A 27,517-nucleotide genomic window follows, 5' to 3' on the forward strand; every position below is an offset into this window, starting at 1 on the left:
ATTTTATATAAAGGACAATCAAACAATTATTAGATGATTATACAAAACAAGCTAATTTTTTACGTTAAGTGTTACCAACTGAATTTGTAAAGAACAAATCATCAAAATAATTAGATAAGTGTACCAAGTTTGATAATTTTGTGCTATGTGAATTGTTACCAAATAAAATTGTAAAGAATGAATTAAAAAACAATAGCCAATTATTAGTCCAGTGGTTATGTTTGTAGTCTTTCCATAAGACTACAAGTAAGACTTGTCACACTAACTCTAAAATGACTGTAACAATTTTTGACTGGGCAGATTGAAAAAAACCGATGGGAATCTGCTTCCAATATGCTCGTTAAGGACAGAATTTCGTCATGGTTTACCATTTAATGTAGGTGATGCAACGTATGTGTTTGGATTACATTAGAATCTCATATCGGAATGGAGAATGCATTGTTAGCGCACAGCATGATGGACATTGTATTCATTAACTAATGTTAAACATTTGGTTATTTCTGTAACTGGCCTTAAAAGCATTATAAGTTCATTCAGGGATTGGCTTTAAAGTAAAATAATTTTGAATACTTGCAAACTGAAAAGAACTTGTTCCTGAACTCTTTTTCTGGCATCATTAAACTATACATGTTTAGTTATAATAACTTAATTTGGTTTTGTTTTATTTACAGGTTATTTGTTTTTAATTACATGCATCATGGAGCGAAAGTTTTTATTGTTGTGTTATGGTCAAAGTACGAAAAAAATATCTGTGACTGATGGAATAAATTTAAATGTCATTCAAGAAAGTGTTAAATATAAGTTTAAATTAAATGATGCACATCTCAAGGTGTTTGACAGCGATGTAGGAGAATACATTGATTTAGATTCTGATGCGGACTTAAATTTTGAAGCAGAAAAAATCATTAAAGTAAGAATAACGAATGCATCGACAGATTCACAAAAAGTACCAGGAGCAACAGCCTGTACTCTGTCACCACCTGTAAATAAATCAACAAAACCTTTTAGTGGCAGCATTTCAAGACCTTTCCTGAAGAATATCAGTACCTGTTCTTCATCACCTACATCAAGCAAAATAAACAGCCTATCTAGTCTAGAGAACATTGGTAGCGGTGTGCCCAACACAAGAAAAGAGATAACGCGGTGAGATTTAATGTTTTTTTTTTTTATTGTAAAACATTATACTAGTGCTCTTCTATAAAGATGTCTTCCAGCTATTTCCACTTTTAAAAATCACTATTCCTTCTATTTCCACATGCAAATAACATAGATGTTTATATAAATAATTTGTTTTTATAACATTCAAGGTTAATTAAAATTCACAATAGATTTACCTGTATTTTTGTAAATTTTTAAAATATATTTCATACAGTGTTTATGTGTAATATGGATTTTTTCAAAGAAATACATAAAATTGAAAGAATAAGTCATATAAATAAATGAAAGATAAAAAGATAATTGAATTAACTTTAAAATTTGTCAACTGAACATATTTGGTAAATATATTGATAATAGGTAATTTTTAAACAAAAATAAAATTTTAGATAGTTAAATAAAAGTATATTCTAACCAATAATCAAATATATGGAATGACGGGTAAAAACTGTTCACTTTAATTGAACTTTAATTGAAAAAAATACGCATCGGTTGGTTCCAGTTTCTTTATGCGAGCAAAACTTTAATTATTTGTTTTGATATATATATTTTGATATACAGTTGAATGGCTCATAAGGGTTTAAGCTGTGTTAAGCAACATTTGAATAATATCCTCTTCTTACGGACGTAAGTTAACTAATGACAGGCTACAACTAGATTTTGAAGTGTTTCTTTTAAAATTATTTTGAACATTTAGTACAAAAAATATCCTTGTTGGTAGCTTATTAACCATCTATGAGTGCCCCTTGCACTGGAAACATCGAAACAATAATTGCAAGCCAACTTTTAAGCTGACAAATATTTGCTCAGTTGAGAATCCCAAGCTTATTCAATGAACTCCAAGCTAATACTTTGATATAAATTGTGGTCCATATCCAGTCATGTCATTCTTCAGTCACAATGGCTAATCTCAACTACAAATAAAGTTCGTTACAGACTTGTGAACTTAAATCTTGTCCACAATTGGTTAAAGTGCCAGACTAAGAACAAACGAGGCGAAAGAACTTACAAGAAATGTTCCACTGCAAAACCAAAGTCTCAGCAAACCACAACCATAGGTCTGACCACATGCAGCTGAAGGTAGACGAGGTTATCCAGAGAATGAATTCACAGTTCTCTGCACAGATGAGCTGACTCCAATTCCAACCATTTACAAAGATGAATTAGTAAAACTCTGATACGACGACTGGAACGACGACACGCAACAACTCGTAGATTTCATTCCAACTTTCCCATCTTGCAAGACTTCCATGTACAAATAAAAAAGCAAGAAGACCTTAACAGTTTTACCAAAAATCGTGGATGAAATCGACATAAATGGTATTTGGGCACTTACCACCAAAGGCGATCCATTCCTGCTAACAGACGACACCACAGCCGAGCGTATGCTAATCTTCAGTGCCTAAAATAATCTAACACACTTAGCAGCTGCAGATATAAAAAATGGTGATGGTACATTTTACTCCTGTCCGAGCTTATTCTACCAACTATACACGTATCATACAATGGTTGACGGCGCAATACATCCGCAAGTATACAGTTTACTTCCAGCCAAGAGCCAACCCTTATACACAAGGTTCCTGACTTTACTCAAAGATATATGCCACAAACACCATCTACAACTACAGCCTACCACTATCTTCCTGGACTATGAAGTCACCATCAGAAATGCAGCATATTCCGTATTTCCTTGCCTCAAGGCAAACTGCTGTTTTCCCACCTCACCCAAAGCATCTGGAGAAAAGCACAAGAAACAGGTTTGCAGGTTCCATACAAGGAAGACAGTTCATCAAACTACTTAAACATGAGGAAGCTTTTAACGACCTGACTATGATCCATGACCGTAACCAGGAAATAACAACCGTACAGTTTGGTGATGCAGCATCCCACCATCTTCACGTCGAATAAATTTATGAACTTTAATAGACTTTAAGTGCAGTGAACATGGTGAATTTATAATTTGTTTGCTACAATATGTGATTTTGTGTTAGTGCTTATGTATTGTGTGTTTCATATATATGCTTGCTTGTGTCTACTGATAAATTAGGTTTTTATAAAAGACATAAAATAATTTACTTTCATTTGTTTTTATTCCTTTCATATATCAATTAAAATCAGAATTTATACATATAAAAATAACCCATTTACCTGTTCTCAATCAACACTCACCAATTAGATGTTTATACAGTATAATCCTTTGTTTGCACAAGTTTTCAGGTATGCCCACTTGAAATTTTACCTTTTCATACCCGATTTTTAAAACGTGGGAATAGGCGGAATGAACCTACTATAAATTGTTATAATAATGTTACAGTAGCAATATGGTAAAACCACAAATTATGCCTTTGCATGCTTATGCTTTAAAGGATATTGTGATTTTGGTAATTCATGGTGTTGATCATTGTTCATATTACCATTGTATCAGTAACATGTTATATAATGAATTTAGTTTGACTAACTTGCATTTAATCAATCGTAAACAAAAAATCTATGGTAGATTCATTCAAACTGGTTTGTACTAGTAATTTTTAACAATTTTTCTTAAATCACCATCATTAAACAAGTATTAAATAAATCTTATAGTGACGTTTACGGTTTTAAGAAACTCATCTCCAAATTAAAACAAGTGCTAATTAATTATTGAATTAAATACACTTTTAATGCGACCGCAAATTTTTTTGGCGGTCGTATAATTGTATGACGTTGTCGTCATCGTCGTCCGAAGACATTTGGTTTCCAGACAATAACTTGAGTATAAGTGTATGGATCTCTATGAAATTTTACCACAAGGTTCCATGTCACAAAAGGAAGGATGGGATCGATTTTAGGGGTTATTGTCCGAAACTGTTTAGGAATTATGACCAAAACAAGGCTATAACAAGCATTTTTCTTGTTTTAGGACAATAATTTGTGTATAAGTGTATTGATCTCCATGAAATTGTACCACAAGGTTTCGTACCTCAAAAGGAAGATTGGGATTGATTTTTGGATTTATGGCCATAACCTTTTAGGAAAAAGGGGCCAAAACAATACTTTTCTAATACTTTGTTTAAATTACTTACTTTTTCACCAATTTCAATGGGGTTTAATTCAAAGTCTTGAATTCTTGGGGTTCTTTAATATGCTGAATCTAACTGTAGATTATTGATTTTGAGCCCTGTTTTAAAATTATTCCACATTGAGATCCAAGTATTCCGTACTTAAACTTTGTTTGATTTCATCCAAAAATGAATTATTCGGATTCTTTGATATGCCGAATCTAACCGTGTATTTAGATTTTTAAGCTTTGGACCCCGATTTCAAATCAGTTTATAGAGTCCAAATCAAATTTTGTTTGATTTCAACAAAAATTAAATTCTGAGGGTTCTCTGTAATGCTGAATTTAACCGTTTATTTCGTTTTTTTTTTGTTTTGGGCCCTGGTCCACATTAAGGTCCAAGGAGTCCAAGATTAAACTCAGTTTGATTTTGTTAAAAATTGAATTATTGAGGTTCTTTAAAATGTAAAACTAAACTTGTACTTAGACTTTTTATTTTGGGCCCAGTTTTGAAGTCCAATTTGGGGTCCAAAATAAAACTTTGTTTGATTTCAACAAAAAATTAATACATGGGTTTTTATACGACCGCAAAATTTTGCGATGGTATTATGTTATGGCGTCCGAAGACATTTGTCGTCCGAACACATTTTTCGTCCGAAGACTTGTGTCGTCCGAAGACATTTTGTCGTCGGAAGACATTTTGGTTTCCAGACAGTAACTTGAGTATGAGTTTATGGATCTCTATGAAATTGTAGCACAACGTTGCATACCACAATTGGAAGGTTGGGATTGATTTTGGGGGTTATTGTCTTAGCTTTTTAGGAATAAGGGGTCAAAAAAGGGCCAAAAACAGCACTTTTCTTGTTTCAGGACAATAACTTATGTATAAGTGTATGGATCTCTATGAAATGTTACAACAAGGTTCCATACCATAAAGGAAGGTTGGGATTGATTTTGGAGGACCCTAACCGTTAAGGAAAAAGGGGCCAAAAACAATACTTTTGTAATACTTTGTATACATTGCTGATTTCTTGACCAATTTCAATGGGGTTTATTTCAAAGTCTTGAATTCTTTGGGTTCTTTAATATGCTGAATCTAACTGTGTATTTAGAATTTAGATTTTGGTTTGGACTCCGTTTTTGAATAGGTCATATAAAGGTCTAAAATTCCAAAATTAAACTTTGTTTGATTTCATCAAAAATTGAATTATTGGTGTTCTTTGATATGCCGAATCTAACTGTGTATTTAGATTTTTAATTTTGGGAACGGTTTTAAAATTGGTCTACATTAAAGTCCAAAGGGTCAAAAATTTAACTTTGTTTGATTTTAACAAAAAATGAATTATAGGGGTTCTTTGATATGCTGAATCTAAACATGTATTACGATTTTTAATTTTGGGCCCAATTTTTAAGTTGGTCCAAATCGGGATCCAAAATAACACTTTGTTTGATTTAAAAAAAAATTGAATATATGAGGTTCTTTGATATGCTGAATCTAACCGTGTATTTAGATTTTGGATTTTGGGCCCTGTTATCATATTAGTCCACGTTGAGGTCCAAAGGGTCCAAAATTAATTCTTGGGGTTCTTTGATCATGTTGATATGCCGATTCTAACCATGTATATATATTTTGGATATTGGACCATAATAGGTAAATATCCAATTCAAATTTTTAAGTTCTTTGACCACATTTATTCTGTGTCAGAAACCTATGATGTGTCAAATATTTAATCATAATCCAAATTCAGAGCTGTATCAAGTTTGAATGTAATGTCCATACTTGCCTCAACTGTTCAGTGTATGACCTCTGCGGTCGTATCAAGCTGCGCCCCGCGGAGCATTTTATTTATATCCTGAATCTAACCGTGTATATAGACTTTGGATTGTGGGCCTTGTTATCAAATTGGTCCACATTGAGGTCCAAAGGCTCAAAAAATAAACTTTGCTTGTTTTCATCTAAAATTAAATTGTTGGGGTTCCTTGATACGCTGAATCTAACCATGGTTTTAGATTTTGGATATTGGACCTTAATAGGTAAATGTCCAATTGGAAATTTTAAGTTGTTAGACAACATTCATTCTATGTCAGAAACCTATGCTGTATCAAATATTTAATCACAATCCAAATTCAGAACTGTATCAAGCTTGAATGTTGTGTCCATACTTGCCCCAACTGTTCATGGTTCGACCTCTGCGATCGCACCAAGCTGCACTATATGAACTATTTCTTGAAGGGTTATAAAATTGAAGATTATCCAATTGGACCAGTGCTCAACACGTCACGCATGGAGAGGTATTTTGAAGTAACATAGTGTACTTCGAATTATGCCTCGAGCTCTTGTCAATGCTCTCTTTCAAAAGGCTCGGTTTACTATTACATTCACATTGTTTGACGTTTCATTTGCATACTCAAAGAGTTCTGTTTCTGTTTGATGTATACTCAAGTAGCTCGTAATTTTCTCCTGAACTGTTAATGAAAGAACAGGGTTAAATTTATTTAGAATCATAGTAATACATCTACACTTTGTCGTTGTGCCAGTGCCGCTATAGATGCTTGAATGTTGTGAATTTAATGTCTTATTGTTTAGATGTATTTTAAAAAATTTATTATTTTAATACATAGCAACTAACACCATGTTGCCCGTAATGCCACATTTTTATTGTGTTTATTTTATTTTATGAGAAACTACAGAGTCTGGATATTTGCAGATACATTTGTAATTAATATATTATCACAAAGTAATTTGATCACTTATTCATACTAAGACGTCAAATAGTTTATCTTAATTGGGTAACTTCCTCCGGTCGTTCAGTATGTTCTACAGATGTGTAATGTTGTAGCCTGGAACCTGCACTAAAATCTGATGCCAGCTGAGGAGAGTTCAACGCTCGTTCAATTCTTTGTTTATATCAAAAACGGCACATAAAATGATTTATTATCTAAAATGACCCAAGCGTACGAATACAACGTGTAGTACTATGGTAAGGCTTATTCGGTATTGGTTATTTAGCAAAACAAATTTAGTTGCATTATAAGTAGAAGTAGAAGTAGTATTTTGAGAAACTTTTATATAAAACTGTTATACTCACACTACTTTTTAGATCCATACAAGACATCCATAGGAGACTGACTACAGAACTAACAGATCATATAGATGCAACAATAAATAATCATGAATTCCAATGTTTGAAAAATCTATTTAAACTAACCCCAAAGGAGATTAAAGATGCTCATAACATGTCATCCCTGCTGTCCATATTAGAAAGAAAAGATATAATAGCACCAGGAAAATATGAAAAACTGACTGAAGCATTATTGAAAATTAATAATAAAATAATTAGAGAAGTTATTGAACCTATTGAAGACGAAATGAAATTACAATCCAGCAAGCTACCTTCTCAGGAACAAGTAGATAGTGTACCATATACTTCGCAAGGTAAGCTTTCTCACTACCTTTTAACTCAACTTGCCCTTAAGGTTTGTTTGAGCTAAAACCATCACTTAGCATCGACCGTCGTCTGCTTGAAACATTTTTAAATTTAAAAAAAAAGAAACTTTTGAACCAATTAAATCCAAATTTCCAATGAATAATTCTTATGATGTCGTCTTTTTGTAAAAGTTTGTGCATGTTTGTGTCAAACGCATATAAAAACCCCACAGCTTAAGCAAAGTACATAGTGGTGAAAAAATAAGGTCTAACAATTTTAAAAATTAATATCCTGGACTAGTTATAGCTGAACATAAACAATATTGCATTAGACAGGATAAAAATGAATATTTTTCACACAAAATGCAGGAAACAATTGTGTACAAAAGTGATTAATAATAATCATGCGTAGCAACAGACAAAAAATGAATAGCAAAAAAATCGTCCTGGAGAGAATACAAGTAGTCGTCCCCTTAAAGGGAAAATTAAACAGAAGGAAACATCAACAAAATTACAATATGGCTGGAACTATTAATTGTTCCCTTAGAGAAATAATTGTTCTCTACTGACTTTTTGAAACATTTTAGCGTTTTGTTTTCTATATTTGAAATACTATGACTTATAGACAGAAACTGAATATATTAAAAATGGTCAGTAATACATGATATACAAATATGTCGATTAATTTAAAACCGTTTACCAGGAGAACACATCTGACTGACATTCCATTATGATTAATGGTAAGATCTATATGTTTAATAACAGTATTCATGGTTTTACTATTTTGATCCCATAGATATTTTCTTGTTGCAAAAAACATGAGATTCTAGAGCATGAACACCAATAAATATAGTTTTTGTCTCGCTTGCGACGAAATTCGGAGAATGTGAGACATGAAGATTACAATCCGGCGGTGACAACGAACTACCGGTATGTGTCTGGGATCGCGGAATTAGAAATTCAATGGTCTGGAAAAAGGTCAATAATTATCGTCACAAGTGTTTTATTCTGTTAGAGGGGTATTCTCAAGGTACGTGAAACATATTTTATTGTAAAGATAAATCAGTTACCGGCAGACTGATGTGTGTTTATTCGTGAGAAATGCAAGGGAATGTTAGAAAATATCTGTTGAACCGAACACATAGAAAATTTTCGTTAGCTACCTTGTGATTTTTCGTACAAGTGTGGATAGTAAGCCCCCCATTGACAGTGTAAACAAGTGCCTGTGTTCTGAAGGTAGAAGACCTAGATGCTTCATACCTTGTATGCAGATACCTTATGTGACGAAGTTTTGGTCTGCCATAAGATCACTGTCTGTTGTCATAGTTCAGTGACTGCGAGTTTTTTTTGTCATGTGAAATACACACTTATTATGAGTAATATAGGATAACTTTATTTGATACATTGGATACTTGCAATGTCCACATGTCCGTCAGACAGGTTTCGCCTGAACATGGGCCGTGATGCACAACATATTTCTAGAAAACCAACCATTAAAAAAAAAACAAATAAAAAACAAAACATAACTTACTGTATTAAGCATAAGCATTACAACTGAACATAATTAAAAAAAAATTAGTTATGTGATAATTATTGCATGATAGTGAGACAACTTTACACCAAAGTATGTCAACAACTATATGCCACAGTTTCCCCACCAGTCAAGAACTTTTAAGTTAATTGAATTAATAGTATTCTATTCAATCGACGGCATAGCATTGTCAACGCATGTAGCAGTCACATTATTTCTTTATCTGCTGCCAATATCTTTGGCATGGGTACATTTTCATTAGAAAATATTTCCGTATTTGGTTTACATAAAATTGTTTACAAGAAAAGACTCACATTTACTCTTAATCTCTAAAGCAAAGTATTTCTCATTGCTTCTTCTAATTGTAGACCAAAGGTTTTGTCGTTCCCCAGGATTTTTTTCCACAGAGACAGCTCCTTCTTACAGTTTGAAGCCTCCAGGTCCAGATTATGAACTAAACATTTGGTTAACAAAAATTGCACTGAAGCTGAATGCAAAGAATTTAGACACTATGAAGTTTATTCTTGGAGGTAAGTCTAATATGTTTTATAAACGAACAAGAGATGCAGAGATCGTGTCGCCTTTGTGTTTGTCATTTTAAAGGGCATATCTATTTGCCTGTTGTTTCTATACCGATATTGTAGAGTACTCAGCCTTTTTTCATTGTTAGCTCTTATGCTTATCTTTTGACCAGATATAATGGTTTAAAAGCAAGCTGAACTTCTTCCGAAGGTTAATTTGTCTTCCGTCAGTAAAGGAATTTATCAGATATTAAATGTCTTTATTTATATCTGAATTATTTTTCTTTTTTATGGAATTCGATGATTCTTGCAGATCTTTATTTTATTTTTTTATTCAACAACATATTCATTACTGCTGTTAACAATTTTCTTTACTAGTCCAGCATTCTAGTGAAAGGTTCCTGTATTTTTTTTCCAGAAATCCAGGGTTACTCTCTGGTAAGCATCATTATATTCGACATTAGTAAGTTACATCTAAATTTAATCATATTATATCATTTTCAATCATGAAATAAACACATATATATGAAAATACTCATTTATCGATAATGTATCATTTAGCATATGTGGTAAAAATTGGTTCCAGAAATAGTTCTAACTTTTCGTTATCTATTTACTTGTATCGTTTTGAAATCTCTTCCTGGTTCGGAAATCACACCAGCTCTAATTGATTTAAAATATGATTATGAGCTATTCACAGGTATGTCTTAATTAGAAATGCAATAAAGTAATTTAGATTTTTTAATAACTATAGTATGTAACATACTCTTCTTGTTTTAACAATAAATACTGAGGTTGAAAAGTACCGTTATCAATCCACGCTTAATTGTCGGTGATAGGTAAAATTATTTCTCTAAATCTGCTCCGGATATTAAGTGCTATATTTTGTTTTTTACTTTTTCTCTTTTTTTTGTTAGATCATACATTTTCAAACATAAAAATTATAACAACAATTTGGCAACTTTATCAAGTAGACATTTATACTTTGTAGGTTAACTAGTTGCCTGTATTTTGTATCTGTACATGAATTCTGCTTTAAATACAGAATATACATCTAAAGATTTTTGTTTTCTGTTCAGACATATAATTTATTGCCTTGTATATACAGAACATTATTATTGTAATAAAATAATTAATTTCATAGTATTGCTCATCATTTATTTTATAACCCCATACTAAATTTTTCAATGTTAGAATATTATTATTAATATTCAGTTTTTCAATGAGTTTTTTTTAACTTACTCTAGAAAATATAAAGAAAGTGGCATTTAAGAAACATGTGATCATAATCTTCAGTGGTGTTGCAATATGATAATTTGAAATATTGCAGATCTTCCACTTTTTCAATAAAATTTTACAAGGTAAACTAAAATGTAGCAATTTCCAAAGGAACACTTAGCTTTGTACTTATTATATTTTTAATTCTTGCATATCTTATATAAGAATGAATAATACGAGATATAAACTATACACCAATGCTTCAGCAACCGACGACAAAAATAAACCAAATTCATCTATATTGCAAAGTACTTCTTCAATATTAGACAGCTGCAGGTGTTTACACAATGTCATGCTTTAGATAGTCCCAAGTCTTTTAAAACTGTGAAAACTTTAAAAGATAGAATGAAAGATCTGCCAGTACAACTTAATTCTCCAAGATTAAGATGAGTAAAGAGATCGGGCGATTGGAGAAAACGAATCTTCACTGACCGTTATTGAATGCAATACAAAAGTGGTTATGAGTTATATAATTATGAATTGCCGTTGATTCGGAATCAGAAAGGAACAATGTACAACACAAGTCCAGAAGTCGTCACACACACAATCAGGATAGGAAGTGGACTCCGCCATGCATGCCGCCTACTCCCAATTCTGATTGAGTATTTGACGACTTCTGACCCTACCCGCCACTCTGCAACTTTTGACCACGCTACGGTTTGATTTTATGATGGGCATAATATAAAGAGAAGACATCAATAGGCTTAAACACGCATGGTTCTTGAAACTGTCTAAGACGACTTGAGACTCACTTCAAATGCGCAGTGTCTCAAAATTGGGGAGTGGGGTAACAATAAAGATATAAGATCAATAACAAAAATGTGTGTGGTTGTTGAAACTATCAAAGTCTCAAAGGCTATTCGGGGTCTAAGAAATACCTGTTGAGAGAGTTGATTCGAACAACAACAGATCGTAGATTTGTGTGCGTTGGAAAGACGCAGACAAGGAATTCGAAGATCATGGCTCAGCGTATATATGTCTAAAAATGAGGCGGAGGACGCCGTATCTGTTGGTTCTCCAATATGTAGTTCAGGAAGATATATTAATGGGACAAGAGTGGACTTCCGGTTGGTAACCAATAAGAAGCAGGCGCTAAAACTCATCTAAAATACCGTAACTATACCTACCAATAGAAATCAGTTATCTGCTACACAGACACTTACATCATCATCTGCAATGTTGAGACCACATACCAGCTTCAAGAACGTGAACAGACATGCGTGCCTTGCTTTGACACCTCCAAGTACCAAAACGCTCACCTTTTCTGGTCTTAAGGCAGATTTGAAAATAAGAATTATTTGGATGTTCCTAGACAAGGTATGCCTGAGTTTGTAGGCTTGCGCACAAAGCTGGGCAAGGTGAGTTTGAGAAAGCCAAAGTCACAAAGAAGTGCACTGTCTGGAGATGCAAAACGGTATGAGTAACCGGACCATAAACATGACCAAGAGTCTCGGGCACCAGATCTGCATGCTTGGGTGTTACAACAGCTCACTCAGCCGACGATGACGGGTATTATAGGATGTAAACAAATGGGCGTCAAACGGGTGCATGTTCCGTTAGCAACCTGGTATTGACCAGCAGCCCCATGGGTTCAGTTTTGACGTATGTTGGTGCTGTTGTCTCCCTTCATCTTGCCTGTTTGAGTATCAACGCTGTGATGGGTTTCACGCTGATCTCAAAGCGTGTACGTAAAATATAAAAAAAAAAACGCGAAACCTTGCAATTGATGAGGCCCAATAAGTCTGTGGTTGATACTTTGGCCAATGACGAGCAAATAGAAAATGCCGAGTTTGGAAAGATCGTGAACTGTCTATTAACCTACTACGACGAGAAAGACGAGTTGCGACAACGCTTGCTCAGTTTCAGCCAGGAGCTATCAAAATGTGCGTCTTAGATTAAATCTATGCGTCATGACTTTATAATGGGGGAACATCCCAGATTCCCCTCAAATTCCAATCAGAGTTGCAGAGTGGCGGGTAGTTAAAGGGGCAACACACACGATGCCCACTCATCTGAATGAGTCTGCGAGGACTTCTGACCCTGTTTGGTTCAAAAATTATGTGCATAATTTCCTACTGATAGCAAGTTCACGTCAATTGAAAGTCGTAAAACTTCTATCCCCCTTTCTTTAATACTGCATTCCTTAGCTAAAAACCTGAAAATGCCAGTGTAGATCCGTTTTCTCCCATCGTCCGTTCCTGTCAGTCAGCCGGTCACAGACCGAAACCTTAACTTTCTCTCCTTCCCTGTCTAAGAAACTAAAGGATGTTTCCCAAACTTTCTCGGGTTCACCTTCATCTTCCCTATTTCATATTTTCAACCAACTGGAAGCTCTTTCCATTTCGATGCATATCCTCTGTTTTTTCTTTTCATGTTAGATTTTTCTACTTCTTTAATTACTTCATGGATTTGATTCTCTTAATTGAAACCCGCCAAAAATCCTTCTTAACGAGCGTGTTCATTTCTCAAATACAAAATCACCAATTCATGAAATTTAATAAAAAGAGATTACAAAATGTACTTCGAAAGAATTGTTACAAAAATTTAGTAATATACTGACTTATGTTAAGATATACCAAATGTTTTTATAAAATAATACCGCCTTTTTTAGTCTTTTAGAACAAAAGAGTAAGGTATTTCTGCCAGAAGGAGAGAAATAAAATGTAACAAAATCCGAATTATTTAGTCAACATCTTAAATTTTGACCCGCTTTATATCTGATTGAGGCACATAAAGATATATTTTTATTACAGATTTCAGGCGAAAATAGGCATAATTTTCAAAAAAAAAGCACCGTGGTATGAATTGTATCGTATGCCCAGCATGACATCAAATGTTTCTCCACGAACACTCATGTAACGTTAATCTACAAAGACCCATATGTTGCTACGCATCTTTCTTACCTCAATAACATGTATGTTGTCCCCGCAGATAGAGTACCTAGAAACTTCGTTTTTTAGGTGTAAATCACATTACTTTAACTGCTTAGCTAGGTGAATTTGGTATTGGCAGTTCACTTGAAAACTCACCATACTTTCACCATACTTGTAAAAGAGGAATTTCTAAATAAACATTATTACATTATTACAGGTCTGCCATATGTTATTTTGGAATTTAAACAAAATACGAAGAAACTTGATCTTTTATCACTGTACCATGTGTACTGGACACCAATTTTATATATAAGTTTCTTAACAATTAGCCTTATATTGTTGCTCTATAATTACCTTACATCGCAAGTGCTCAATGAAATGTAAAACGTTCTAATCTTAGGGTGAAATGAATCAGACACGGATACTAAATAAATTCAATGATCTCTTGGAGTACATATAATCTAAGTCTTTTCCCTCTCGCAATAGTATAAAAATGACTTCTCTGCATTTTACACTAGTATTCTCAATTTTGAACTTAAATACAGATTTAATGATTAGTTCAATTTTGTTTCAATTAATATACAAATGGCTTTTTTTCAGTTATGTTGTTAATAAAACCCATATATTTAAGTAAGATCCACGTAAACTCATTTATCCTTTGGAAAAATTATTCTCAAAGGATATCAATTAGACATAGTAGTAAGATTTTCGAAAATTGCTGTTATCGGTAATAACAATGCTTTTGTTTTTGATAAATTAAAACATAACTGTGAGTACTCTAAGGTCGTGACGTTGTGTCGGCTGTCTTATGTTAATTGCTTTGTTTTGTGCCAATCAGACGAGTCAAGATATTTCCAACTGATTGGTACAGTGTGTTGTAATGCACAGAAATGTTTAACCCTGCCATACTCTATAGTGGCTTGTCATGTCGAGGCTTTTTATAGCGACTATACGAAATGGGTTTTTGCTCATTGTTGAAAGTCGTTCAGTGACTTGTAGTTGGTGAAAACTGCTTCATTTGAAATTCTAAACTCTGCTGAATAGTTGTGTCATTTACAATCTTACAATATCTCCTTATTTTATTACTTTGATACGAATATCTTATTTTCGAAAGGAATAAATCAAAAGTTTTAACAAAACCACTATATGATTTGAACAAACAGTTCTCCGAAACTGACATCATCAAGATGCTTGATTATCTTATTGACAAAGTATTTGTTACGTTTTGAACAATCGGTATTCCTTTAGGGAAACAACTGTGCTCTTCTTCTTGTCTTATTGTTTATCTAATCACATGAAACAAACTTCATACAGGAGTTTCTTAGAAAGAATGAACAAAAAAAGCTTGCATTATCCCTAAACGTCAGGATCCGTTTTAAAGATGACGTCAACCATTAAATAATTCAAAGTTTGATGAATATGTTGAATGTATGATACCACAGATACAGTTAAGACTGGCTCGTATCTTGACTTACATCTAGAAATTAACAACGAGAGTCTATTTAAAACTAAACTTTTCAACTAAATGTATAATATCATATTCCCAATTGTGAACTTTCCTGCAGCTTCAGCATATAGAGAAAATATCCCCTAGTTGATATTACATTTTAAAGCTTGCGTTTTCTTCATGATGTCTTTAATAAAGGGTTACTGTCTACAATGAAACTATTGAACCAACGATTTTAAAAGGTTAATTTGAAGTCAGTCCTTTGAAAGTTTAACGGACGCCATCACGAATTGGTTGACCGTTATGGAAGATCTGTGACACAAAGGACCATGGACATGTTCCAATTGTTGTAACAACAATTTCGTCCTTGTTTTCCCGATTGTGATATCAAGACTTAGTGTGTACTTGCCATGAGCAACATGGGAGATGCCACTAGTGTAGCAGGATCTGATTATGTTTTCTTAGCGCCTCCAATCACTCTAAGATTTTGATTGGATTTATGTTGCTCAGTCTATAGTTTTATGGAGTTTTTGTCGTCTTTGGATTTTTGCCATGGTGTTGTCAGCTTTTCATCTACTTAGTAGTTATGCCACATTGTTTTATGAACAGAAACTGTAAACACTAACAATGTTTATTATTGCAATATTTACAAATAAGACAAATGGCTAAAACTATCAGTAAATTGGAGGTATTGCCTTTTATATGAAAGTTGTTTTGTAAACTCTTTATTTTCAATATTCTCTTGAAAGCAATTGTTCGTTATGAACATGTAGACGACAAAAAGATAAGCAAGCACATTGAGATCTACAAATCATTTCTAATCATTGGTTACCGTAGTAGATATTGTGATGCCTATTTAGCTTAGAGCCATTATGTAAATGATTTATTTGATCCTGATTTACTTCAATACATAACTTTGTTCTGTCAGTGAAGATCAAACTAATTGAATTGCATTGATTTTTATTTGTACACACTCGAAAACTGAATGTTTACATTTCAGACAAACAATGATTCTGTTAACAATATAACGAAAAAGGGTGCATTTCAAGATCACACTAGCATATTTTTCCCTATGATTCTGGCATTTAGGAGCATCCGATTTAATTGCCTAATGTAGTTTCGAATTTATTTATTGTAAACAGGAGAAGATGGATCTCCAAGATCAGTCTTAGAAAAAATAACATCGCCATTGCAGCTGTTTAGCCATTTAATAGATGATGGTAAATTAACACGTGATAACATTTTATTCCTGCAAGCCATGCTATATCATGCTAGAAGGATCGATCTGTATAAAAAGTTAATGGAATATGGTGAAAAGTATAAGGATACTTTACATTTTTATGAACCTAGTTGTAATCAAGGTGAGTACAATACAGAGTATCTATTTCCTTTTTCGTACTATAATTCAACACAAGTTTGACAGAACTTCATCAGTGCAATTTATATTTTCCTCCCAGCAGGATTCACACTCGAAACGTTGAGACATCAACCGAAAAAAACTGTAGTCTAGCAAAATAGATCAATCGACAAACTCGGCTACATAATATAAAAAGCTTGTGTTAGTCGACTTATAAATTTCCTTTCGAGTTGTATCTAGCATTATAATTCCTGATTTACAGTAGCTAAAAGATATATTATCAAATGACAAAAACATGAATATTGTTTAATAATTGATGACACAATAACCATATAATCACTTGACATTCACCAAATCAAAGAAACATTTGTTTATTGTATAACTCAAAAATTGTGCATTGCAAAACATGTACACGGGGTAATACTATCAAAGTGAACTAAAGTTGGCAAATAAATCAAGCAAATAATGTCATAATTAGCCCGCCAATCACCAAAATAAAGTACACTAACTAGACAAAATCACGGGTCATAATGATACAAATCAGAGACATTTCCAGGAAACAAAGGTTTGAATACAATTTTGCGCAGATAATTTGTCGGGCCTGCATAAAACTATCAAGCAGGTCGGAAGGGACAAATTAAAGTAATTAGCATAAGTGAAATCATCTGAAGACTTAATTCACCAACGGTAGTAGACTTTAAATGGGAATCGAAACTCATAAGTTAAAGAAAAACCGACAAAATCGTGGGCCAATTTTTTACTGTGGTAAAAAATTAAAACGACAGAAGAAAAACAGAGGTCTACCAAACATTATTTTAAACATTAATGCCTCAGCATTACACAAAACTAGTACATGTAGTACATCTTTTTAAGCTCATACTGTCTATAGGGCCATTTTATCTGCAGTCGTCACTATGCTTCAGTTGTCTGTCCTTCGAAATAGCATTAATTTTTTGTGGAGCCTGCGACATTTCGTAGCGATAGCGGGCACTAGTAAAACATTTTAGTTTTAAACTATCATGTTGATCTTAACATCATCTGAAAAGTGTGAAAAATAAATCAATAAGTCATGGTCAGTCTGTCAGCTAATTTTAAGACTCATTCACTCCGTTAAATTCAGTACTGTTCAGACAATTCACTTACAGTCAATTCATTACTCTTCAGTAGCTTTTCATTACCTTTTCAGACAATTCAGTATAATGTTGATGTGTTCAGATAAACAAGAACTACTTACTGAACAGCCTTAACATATGCCGATCAGATATTAATTGACTGCAAGCGAATTGTCCGAACAGTCCTGAATTTACAGCAGTGTATTAATCTGAAAGTTGGCTGTTAGACTGAACATGTTTTATGATTTATTGTTGTTTCTTTTTTAAGACCTTGTCAGATCAAAATAACCGTTGCAGATCAAATTTTGACTTACTTGATTTTGGAGACATACATATAACGATTCTATATTCCGTTGTAGGCGTCTGTGTCGGTGGCGAAAACATTTATGCACAATCTGTGGTAACAATTTCTTTTCATACAAAAGCAACTTTGTAAAACGTCTTAGAATTGAATGAAACTTTTGACAAATGTTTTTTTATTACCATAATACAATACCTAGATTACCATTTTAGAAATATTTTTCGTTTCTTAATTTTTTTCATATTTTACTGATGAATGAACTTTGAAATGTTGAAGATGAAACGAGCATCTTGCATACAAATGTTTAATCCTAGCACCTATGATAAGTTTATTTACAACCCCTTGGCCAAAAGGAATCGTTGATCATAATTGACTAATTTCGAAAAATCTACTACGGGAACTCGTTTGAAACTTAAATAGATTGATCACTGAATGACCATCTCAAACAACGTTATAACTATCCTGATTTAATGTTGATTGGTGGCAAACACGATCGCATTGTTGTCACAAAACTTCCTTAGGGAGAATTACAATAATTTCACTGTATTCACTCAATCAACATGTTAAACTACAAACTTTGCAGCAAATGCAATAAAGATGGTCTACAAATGATTTTTGGCTCTGTTGGCTTTTCAACGGTTTTTAAAATAAATACATGAAGTCAAAACAAATGGTGCTGCGTATTGGAAACTTATTATAAAATGTTATTATTAACATCATGTAGGAACAGAAGTCACCAATTTGCATATATACCAGTTCAGTGATACAGAAATTGCTTACCTTTAGTTAAACATGTTAAAAGTATATCATGAAGGATGAAAAATTTGCTTGTCATACAGTACAAACATTTGCTTGTTCTACGATATATTGCTTTTATATTATGTATTATGCGTGTGCACTTTTTTTGTCTACAATTCATTCCAACTATTTTGCAACTGCTTTTTTGCACATTTGTTGTCACTCGTTCGCTTGAGATTATTTCCTAATAAACAATGAAGATTATGTATTTGTTTCAGAAAACGGGAACAGAGGTGTCAAATTTCACGTTTCTTGTAAAAAAGAAACATGTACAAATAATCTGGAAGACATAAGGGCTAAGGCAGCAAGATATATGAGTGTTGATATACATTTTGTATCGATTCAGAGGTTGCGTGGTCACAAATAGGTTTTTGGTTACATTAATGGTTCCTGAAGTATGAGTATAGTTCCTGTTGAACGGGATTCTACAGGGAACAATCATCCTTGTCTGTTGTAATAGACTATTCATGGTGGACGACGAGACATGGTCACAAATAGGTTTTGGGTTACATTAATGGTTCCTGAAGTATGAGTAGAGTTCCTGTTGAATGGGATTCTACAGGAAACAGTCATCCCTGTCTGTTGTAATAGACTATTCATGGTGGACGACGAGACATTTTCATGGAAGAAGGTATGTACTTCAAAATGTGGCAAAGAAATGAAATATGATTTGTTTTAATTTACTGTGGATTCATTTATTTTCGTGGGTATCAATTTTCGTGGATTGAGGAAATCTTGCATTTTCGTGGATATTTAATTTCGTGGTTTTGCCAAATAAAATTGAGAATGGAAATGGGGAATATGTCAAAGATACAACAACCCGACTAAGCAGATAACAGCCGATGGCCACCAATGGGTCTTCAACGCAGCGAGAAAATCTTTCAACCGGAGGTGGTACTCAGCTGGCCCCTAAATAAAATTGTGTACTGGTTCAGTGAAAATGGACGTCACACTAAACTCCAAAACATATAAAGGAACTAAAATTAAAAAAAAACATACAAGACTAACAAAGGCCAGAGGCTCCTGACTGCGTCGGACAGGCGCAAAAATGCGGCGGGGTTTAACATGTTTTTTGAGATCTCAACCCCCCCCCCCCCCCTTATACCTCCAGCCAATGTAGAATAAAGAAACACATAGCAATACGCGCAGTAAAACTCAGTTTAAAAGAACTCCGAGTCCGATGTCAGAATAGGTAACAAAAGAAACTAAGCAAAATGACAATGATACATAAATTAACAAAGGACTACTAGCAGTTACTGACATGCCAGCTCCAGGCCTCAATTAAACTGATTGAAAGATTATGTCTACATCATATGAAAATCAGGTACAATCCCTCCCGTTAGGGGTTTAGTATCATACCATTATAAAATATATGAGAAGAACATAACCCGTATCATGCCAACAACTGGTTACAAAAGACTGCATACATACCAATGGAAAATTTGCAAATAATTGAACATTTGAATTCGTGGTTTACCAGTACCCACGAAATCCACAAAAATTGGTATTCCACGAATAATAATGAATCCACAGTAGCTGATATAATTTTTCAATTGCATTTTGTAAGATTCTGCCCAGGACATATGAAATATTTTGTGATACATTAGAACCATTTATAGATGATGTTTTGGCCACTTAAACAAGTTCTATTTAAGATCATCTTGTTAACACTTATCATGCATTCCGGAGTTACTATTTCGTACAAATTGTTCACATTTTTTTTCTTTGGCCTTTATGAATAGGTGTCTCATTGACACCATTCAATATCAATTCTCCTTATTTGTATATTCAGTCGAGTATAATTGGGATTTTTTCTATAGTCTTACTTGTAAGTTTACCATGTTTACATACACATTTAATTGCAGGATGTGAATAAAATTGATCAACTGACAACACATGTCACTGGAGTTGTTTCCCATTGACAAAACAAGTTCTTCAATTTTCTTATCTGACAATGAATATCTTTATGCTGATTCGTAACGAGATTGAACAAATTATGGAAAATAATATTAGATACTAAACTAATTTTAGGGAAAGTATGGAGTGCCAAGAGCACAATAATGAAACTTTTCAACTCAAACGTAAAATTTGTGCTTTTGTATGGAGCAGAAACATGGAGAACAACTTAAACAATGTTATCAAGACTCCAAAGGTTCATCAACTACTGCCTGAGGAGAATCATGCACATCAGATGGTTTGACAAAGTATGAAATGAAGACCTATGGAAAAGAGCTGATCAAGAACCAATTAACATCCAAATCAAGAAACGAAAATGGGTATGGATAGGCCACACACTGCGAAAAACAACAAGCAGCATTACAAGGCAGGCACTTAAATGGAACCCTCAAGGAAAAAGAAACAGAGGAAAACTAAGGAACACCTGGCGCAGGGACACATAATTTGAAATGAAGCAACAGGGATACAACTGGAACACTTTAGAGAAACAGGCGCTAAATCGAGTTAGATGGAGGGTGTTCGTGAATGGCATATGCTCCCCGGAGGAGCTAAGGGCCTAAGAAAGTACGTTAGTACTAAACAAATTAAATAACAATCCAACACCACAATAAAAGCAATCAAGAAAAGGAGTAGATATGATACCGTATCCCAGAGTAAACAACAAGAAACAAAAAGTGAAGTAAAGACACTACCCAATTTTAAAGATATGTCATTACATATGAAACTATCGTACAGGACTTAAATTTATATTGTATAAAAAGCGAACAATCAGTTGTAATTTTGCGAGAAGATAAAGTATTACGTCTCATTCATATAGAATAATGACATTTTTGTTTTTGATATTGCCTTTATCAGGAAGAATATCAATCGAGCCCGCTAGGTGTTCCAGATGAAGAAGTCAGTATCAACAAATAAACTGCCATAGTTCTTTTAACGGCAATTTGTCTTAACAATTTTTTTTCCTTGGGTTGAGAATATTACATAAAATTAAATGTGTAGTAACCTTTTTACGCGTAAAATGCGTACAAAACGATTTAATAGTTGTTCGGTTGTATAAATGCAGTCAGCTGCATTTTATTGATAAATTGACGTTGATGCAAATTCACACGTGACATTGCTTCACTGATATTTGACGTCTTTGCCTAATATTTTGAGTATTAGATCATTTTCATGATCTAAAAAATATTAGGCAGTAATTTCAAAGGTAAAATGTACAAATTGCCGATAAATCTGAATTATACTTCTAAAGATAGAAAAAAAACGAATATATAGTATAACATATGTATGCTTCTTGACACTTTTACTGCGATTGTCTATATGTGCTTGTCAGCAGACTGCACTAGGGAATATGTTCCTTGTTAGAAACGACAAAGAATGTTTTGCAAACAGAATAAAGAATAATATCAAACTTTAACTACTTGAAAACTAATTATAATATATATTATAAGATTTGTAAAATTCAAACAGATAACTGTATAACGTCATAATAACAAATATGACGTCACAAAATTCAGTATAGTATTTGTATAAAGTTTTATATTTCAGAGGGTATTAGACCTAGAGGCTTATACTTTGTATACAGATGCTTTATGTTACAAAGTTTCTGTCTGTCATATGCCCGTTGTCCTTGACCTCATATTTATGGTTCGATGACTGCTTGAAAAAAAGTTTTTGTTTTGTTTTGTCAATTGCTCACTTATTATGAGTAATAGGATAACTATATTTGGTATATGGGTTCCTTGCAAGGTCTTTATGTTTGTCAGACAGAGTTCATCTGACCTAGACCTCATTTCATGGATCAGTATTAGTGACCAAGGTTATATTTAAAGTTACATGATTAAGTCTGTTTCTCAGATACTGTAAGCAGTAAGCCAACCATATTTCATATATGGGATGATTGCAAGGTGTAAATGTCACTGGCAGGTATCATCTGTCCTTGACCTCATTCTCATGGTTCATTGGTCGATGTTAAGTTTTAGTTGTAAGATCCCTTTCTAAGATACTATAAGCAATAGGTCAACTATATTTGGTGTATGGAATGATTGTAAAGTTTTACATGTCTGTCGGACAGGGTTCATCTGACTGTGACCTCATTTCCATGGTTCATTGGTCAATGTTAGGTTTACCTGGAGAGTCTGTTTCTCAGATACATTGTACTATAAGCAATAAGGTCAACTATATATATTTGATGTATTGAATGTTTGTAAGGTGTACATGTCTGTCTGGCAGGTATCATCTGACCTTTGACCTTTTTAATATGGTTCATTGGTCAATATTAAGTTTCATGGTTTGGTCTGTTTCTTATATAATATAAGCAGTAGGTCAACCATATTTGGTGTAATATGTAGAGTAAGGTGTACATGTCTATCTGGCTCGGTTCATCTGACATTGACCTTATTTTCCTGGATCATTGATAATGCTAAGTTTATGTGATACTTGTAATACAGTTATAAAATGAATAGTGAATATTAAAGCAGGCGAGACATGACAGCGTGTGCACTCTTGTTCTATAATGATTATCTTTGTAGGGTAGCAAGTTACCGACTATTTTGTATTTGCAAGCAGATAATTGTTGGCTGGAAAATAAAAGTCCATATGCACAGGCTTTTTTGTGAACTCCTTGTTCACCAATACGTTTAAATTAGGTAAGTTGCAATTTCAAATATATTGTGAATCTTGTAATTTTACAGGAGGTAGGTTCAGGCCGGTGGTATTAGGGAGTGCTCCCTTTAAATCCGGAAAACATGGCCAAATTAATAAGTCAGCCCACTTACCTCAAATCCTGGATCTGCTTCATGATTTGTAACTGGGATTTTAAAACATGAACATAAATCATCACCTAAAAGTTTAATTAGAATATGTCTAAACATTTCGCGTGTAATAAATGTAATCTGATGCTTTATTGAAAATAAAGTGTATAGCTTTATTGAAAATAAAGTATATAATGCATTTTTCATGATAGAGAGGCAGACCATACTAATTTAAATACAGACGTGGCGTTTGGTTTAAAAAACTGTATTTACATATATCTTACCAGAAGATGAACATATACAAACGTATGACCCATTGGCATTGACATACGAATTACTGCCTATCGATATATTACATCTGTGAAATTGCACCTCATTGATATATTGTAATGCTTAAAATTTATCCCCACCAATGGTACGTCTGTAAAGAGCTTCCTTAAGTTTTTGGTTTAATTTAGATTTTTGAGGATAATTTTTGGTTATGATGGCAGTAATATGCATATAGATTTTTGTTAGAAAACAATTTCTTAGTGATATGTTTAATGAATAGATACTGTTCATATCTGAATAAGTCAGGTAGTTTACTTTTTTTTTTGGCATACAGTTTAGTGTCTTTCAATAAGATTGTTATTGTCAACCCTTATTATATAATGAATGTATATTTCAGTTAGATGAACCTTAATTGAAACAGTTTAGCACTTTACACATTAAGAATTCAGTTCCGTCACACTTTAAAGGTCATGTATTTAAGTAACCAACTATCGTAATGTTTCGAACAACAAATGAAATAGTTTTACTTCTTTTTAGGTGCATTTATCATTTTGACGAGTTGAACATACACACGAAGATGTGGCTGCTACTTTAACATGTTTAGGCCGAGTATTATAGCTGAAACTCTTCGTAGGAATGATTTTGAAACTATGCCTCGTCTGAAGGAAATGCTTCCGAACTTTAAGGATTTTGAAGCAATTTTTGACATTCATTCATGGATTATATGAAGCCTTTATGCCATTCGAAAGCATACTAAACCTCTGAATTATATGTGTATGCGGGATTTAGCTACAAATACTGTGAAAAAGCAATATAAAGCTTTTTAAGACGGCGAATGGAAAACAGAACATAGAATAATTCAATTACTAGTAATTTCAGGAAGACTAAATTTACCAACGGGAATACCAAGAGGAACCAATCCTTAGTTTGAGAAGATAGATTAAAATCTAGAATACCACAGTGGCAAGATTTATTCACTGATCAAATAGATCATCAAAGGGAACAGGGGTGGGCGGATTTACCATACAGATGAACAAAAGTTATATCAAAGGCAAAATTGAATCTTCCGTTGTTACCCAAACAGCAATTGGAAAAAGAAAGGCCCTCGAGTGATCAAGACATTGCAGCAGAGATAAGGAAACTATTGGAAAATCAGAAGGAGAGAGAGATGAATTTTCTGTAAGTCTGAAAAAATAAGAATAAGATTGTTTCATTGTATGATCAAATAAAATGGCACAGATTTGTAACAATTTTCCTTGAATTGTATAATATTAGGTTATTTTTATATGGTTACAATTTGTTTTATCTGCATAGATGCTCATGTACGCTTTCAAAATATGAAGCTATGGATTTGGCTTAAAGTCGCTTTTTACTCCTATTACGTAGAAGATTCGACATAAATAGATGTTGTTTTTTTTTTGTACTGTTTAGTTCATATGTATTGAAGGTTCCACGTTTCTCTTATCGCTTATGAATCAACTTTCATTTTATAGAATTTAAAAAGAAAAAAGACCGACGACTAGAATATGAACTAATTTTGAAGGCCGTACTTTGACCTATAATGGTTTATTTTTACAAATTGTGACTTGGATGGAGAGTTGTCTCATTGGCACTCATACCACATCTTCTTATATCTAAATAAATAATGCTTAAAGTTGATATGCTAAGTTCGGTTTTATCAAATGGAAAAGATAGAATATGGTTTATCAATATAGGACACAGCATCACTGCACATACAGGAAAGCAAAAAATCGAAGGAAACTCACTTTCATTGTAGTTCCTCATTCGAAAGTGACAGTGACCCTTTACAACTTCAGAACTGTTCTCACACATTATAACACTTGTTTGAGTAGACATCATAGCAATGTCAAGATGTCGACCGCATGTTCTTTTTTCCTGTTTTATACTCATTCAAAGACATGAATTATGAGATCACTAATTTAAAAATCTTCATTCAAATTTATTCAGAAACGCTACCTGTTCAACCATACTTTGAATATATTAGATCATACATTCCAGGTGCAAGTGAGGCCAAAACAATCAAAACGGACATACAAAGGGAACAGAAAGACACAGAAGGTAATACATTATCGAAATTTGAAATAGTTTTTATTATCTATGAAATATTTATGTATATTGATATCTTCCTTTATAATTTAGATGAAATAAAATAAACAAGCATCAATGCAAATTATGTTGATATCGTGTATTCTATTACAGAGAAAACAGGTCAAGAAAAGAAAACGAAGAGGAATATCAAGGAAACTGCCAGACAAATCTACTCTTCATATATTTATTTCATTTAAACTAGAATTAACTACGAAAAACATAGATTATATATAGCGATATATTTTCTGTTTGAATAATTATTCGTGTATTGTTTAATTAACGAATATTTGCATTTAGTTGGGTTTTATTTTTATCTCAAAATATTTTTAAATTTTTTGGAAAGAATTGTTAGATCACATAAAAATCCTTCTATTTCAAACCATCTTTAATATGTATTATTTAAGCACATGAGACAGTTGTCGGTACTCTTTAACCACTCCAAACCTATTTGAAATGTTCTATTGTTTAATATAACCCAAAGTTATTCTCCAAATAATCCAAATAGTTAATTGTTGATAACATATAAGAGACCCGAACTGATTTGAAACTAAATTTAAATCCAAGATGTTTCTTTTTGTCGACTTTGTTTTTGCTTTTTACACTTCTCTGATGGTCTACTTTTGATATTTTTCGTTGTGATACTGATAAAACAAGAGTCAATACTAAGAACTCATTTAAGAAAACACAGCAAGACCCTTTTCTCTTCTGGTTTAAAGACCAGTTTATACACTGAGTTTTAAACAGGACAATTTTTGTTTCCTTGTTTGATTATTTTTTTTATGTGAATAAGAAAATATATTAATATTTGGTCTAGACCAGAATAATATAAATGTGAAACGTCTGTAGACTTTCATTTTGGTCGGAAGATCACGTTACATTTTTTGCTTTTTATTAAGACTCTGTTTATGGTTTTTATACGCCCGTTTACGGGACATATTATGGTATACCGTTGTCCATCCGCCCGTCTGTCCGTCCGTCGTCAACATGTCGGACATTAACTCAAAAACGCTTTAACTAATTTGCATGAAACTTTGGTGAATTGTTTATATCTATTGACGTGAGCGTCCTTTCGATTTTTATAAATTTTAGATTTTATGTTTCCGAGTTATGGGGTTATATTCATTAAAAAAGGGGGATTTTCCAGTTTTCGGACATTAGCTCAAAAGTTTACTGAGCAGTTTTCATGAAACTTTGGTGACTGTTTTATATCTATTAATCTATTAAAATAACCTCCGTTAAGTTTTTTTTTTATAAATTTCTGATATGACATTGAGGAGTTATGGAACTTTATTCTTTGAAAAAGCGACGGGTGTATCATGCGCTCATGGCGCAGCTCTTTATTAAAACTGTGTTTTAGGTAACTTACCCAGTCTTGGTCTAACGACCAGATTATTAATGTAGCTCTATAGAGCAAGTATGAAAAACATAACAATTAAGTTTGCAATGAAGTATTTACAAAAGCATTTAGTGTATTATATTGCTTGAAAATTGGTTTAAAGACCTTATAAAATCAATGTTTTACCTCTCAGACTATATTATAATTTAGTGAAATGAAGTGGTTAACAAATGTCGAAAGAGAAAAGAATGGATTTTCC

General features: G+C 33.1%; 1 protein-coding gene across 2 annotated transcripts; it reads left to right on the forward strand.

Annotated features, from left to right (window-relative positions):
• Positions 1 to 695: 695 nt before the first annotated feature.
• Positions 696 to 27,151, forward strand: LOC127717933 (uncharacterized). 2 transcript variants are annotated; one of them, XM_052223810.1, is made up of 9 exons: positions 696 to 1,143; positions 7,294 to 7,628; positions 9,519 to 9,680; positions 16,412 to 16,630; positions 19,056 to 19,468; positions 20,703 to 21,357; positions 23,322 to 23,438; positions 24,351 to 24,992; positions 25,833 to 25,892. In XM_052223810.1, exons 1-5 carry the CDS (start codon positions 698 to 700, stop codon positions 19,202 to 19,204), a joined length of 1,311 nt encoding a protein of 436 aa, XP_052079770.1. In that variant the 5' UTR covers positions 696 to 697; the 3' UTR covers positions 19,205 to 19,468; positions 20,703 to 21,357; positions 23,322 to 23,438; positions 24,351 to 24,992; positions 25,833 to 25,892. The 2 variants fall into 2 exon arrangements, 1 of the variants encoding a protein (XP_052079770.1); XR_007989472.1 differs by lacking the exons at positions 696 to 1,143; positions 7,294 to 7,628 and adding an exon at positions 26,034 to 27,151 and having other exon boundaries at positions 9,281 to 9,680.
• The last annotated feature ends 366 nt before the right edge of the window (positions 27,152 to 27,517 follow it).

This window comes from Mytilus californianus, unplaced genomic scaffold (genome assembly GCF_021869535.1).
Source record: "Mytilus californianus isolate M0D057914Y unplaced genomic scaffold, xbMytCali1.0.p SCAF_10, whole genome shotgun sequence".
Lineage (NCBI taxonomy): Eukaryota > Metazoa > Mollusca > Bivalvia > Mytilida > Mytilidae > Mytilus > Mytilus californianus.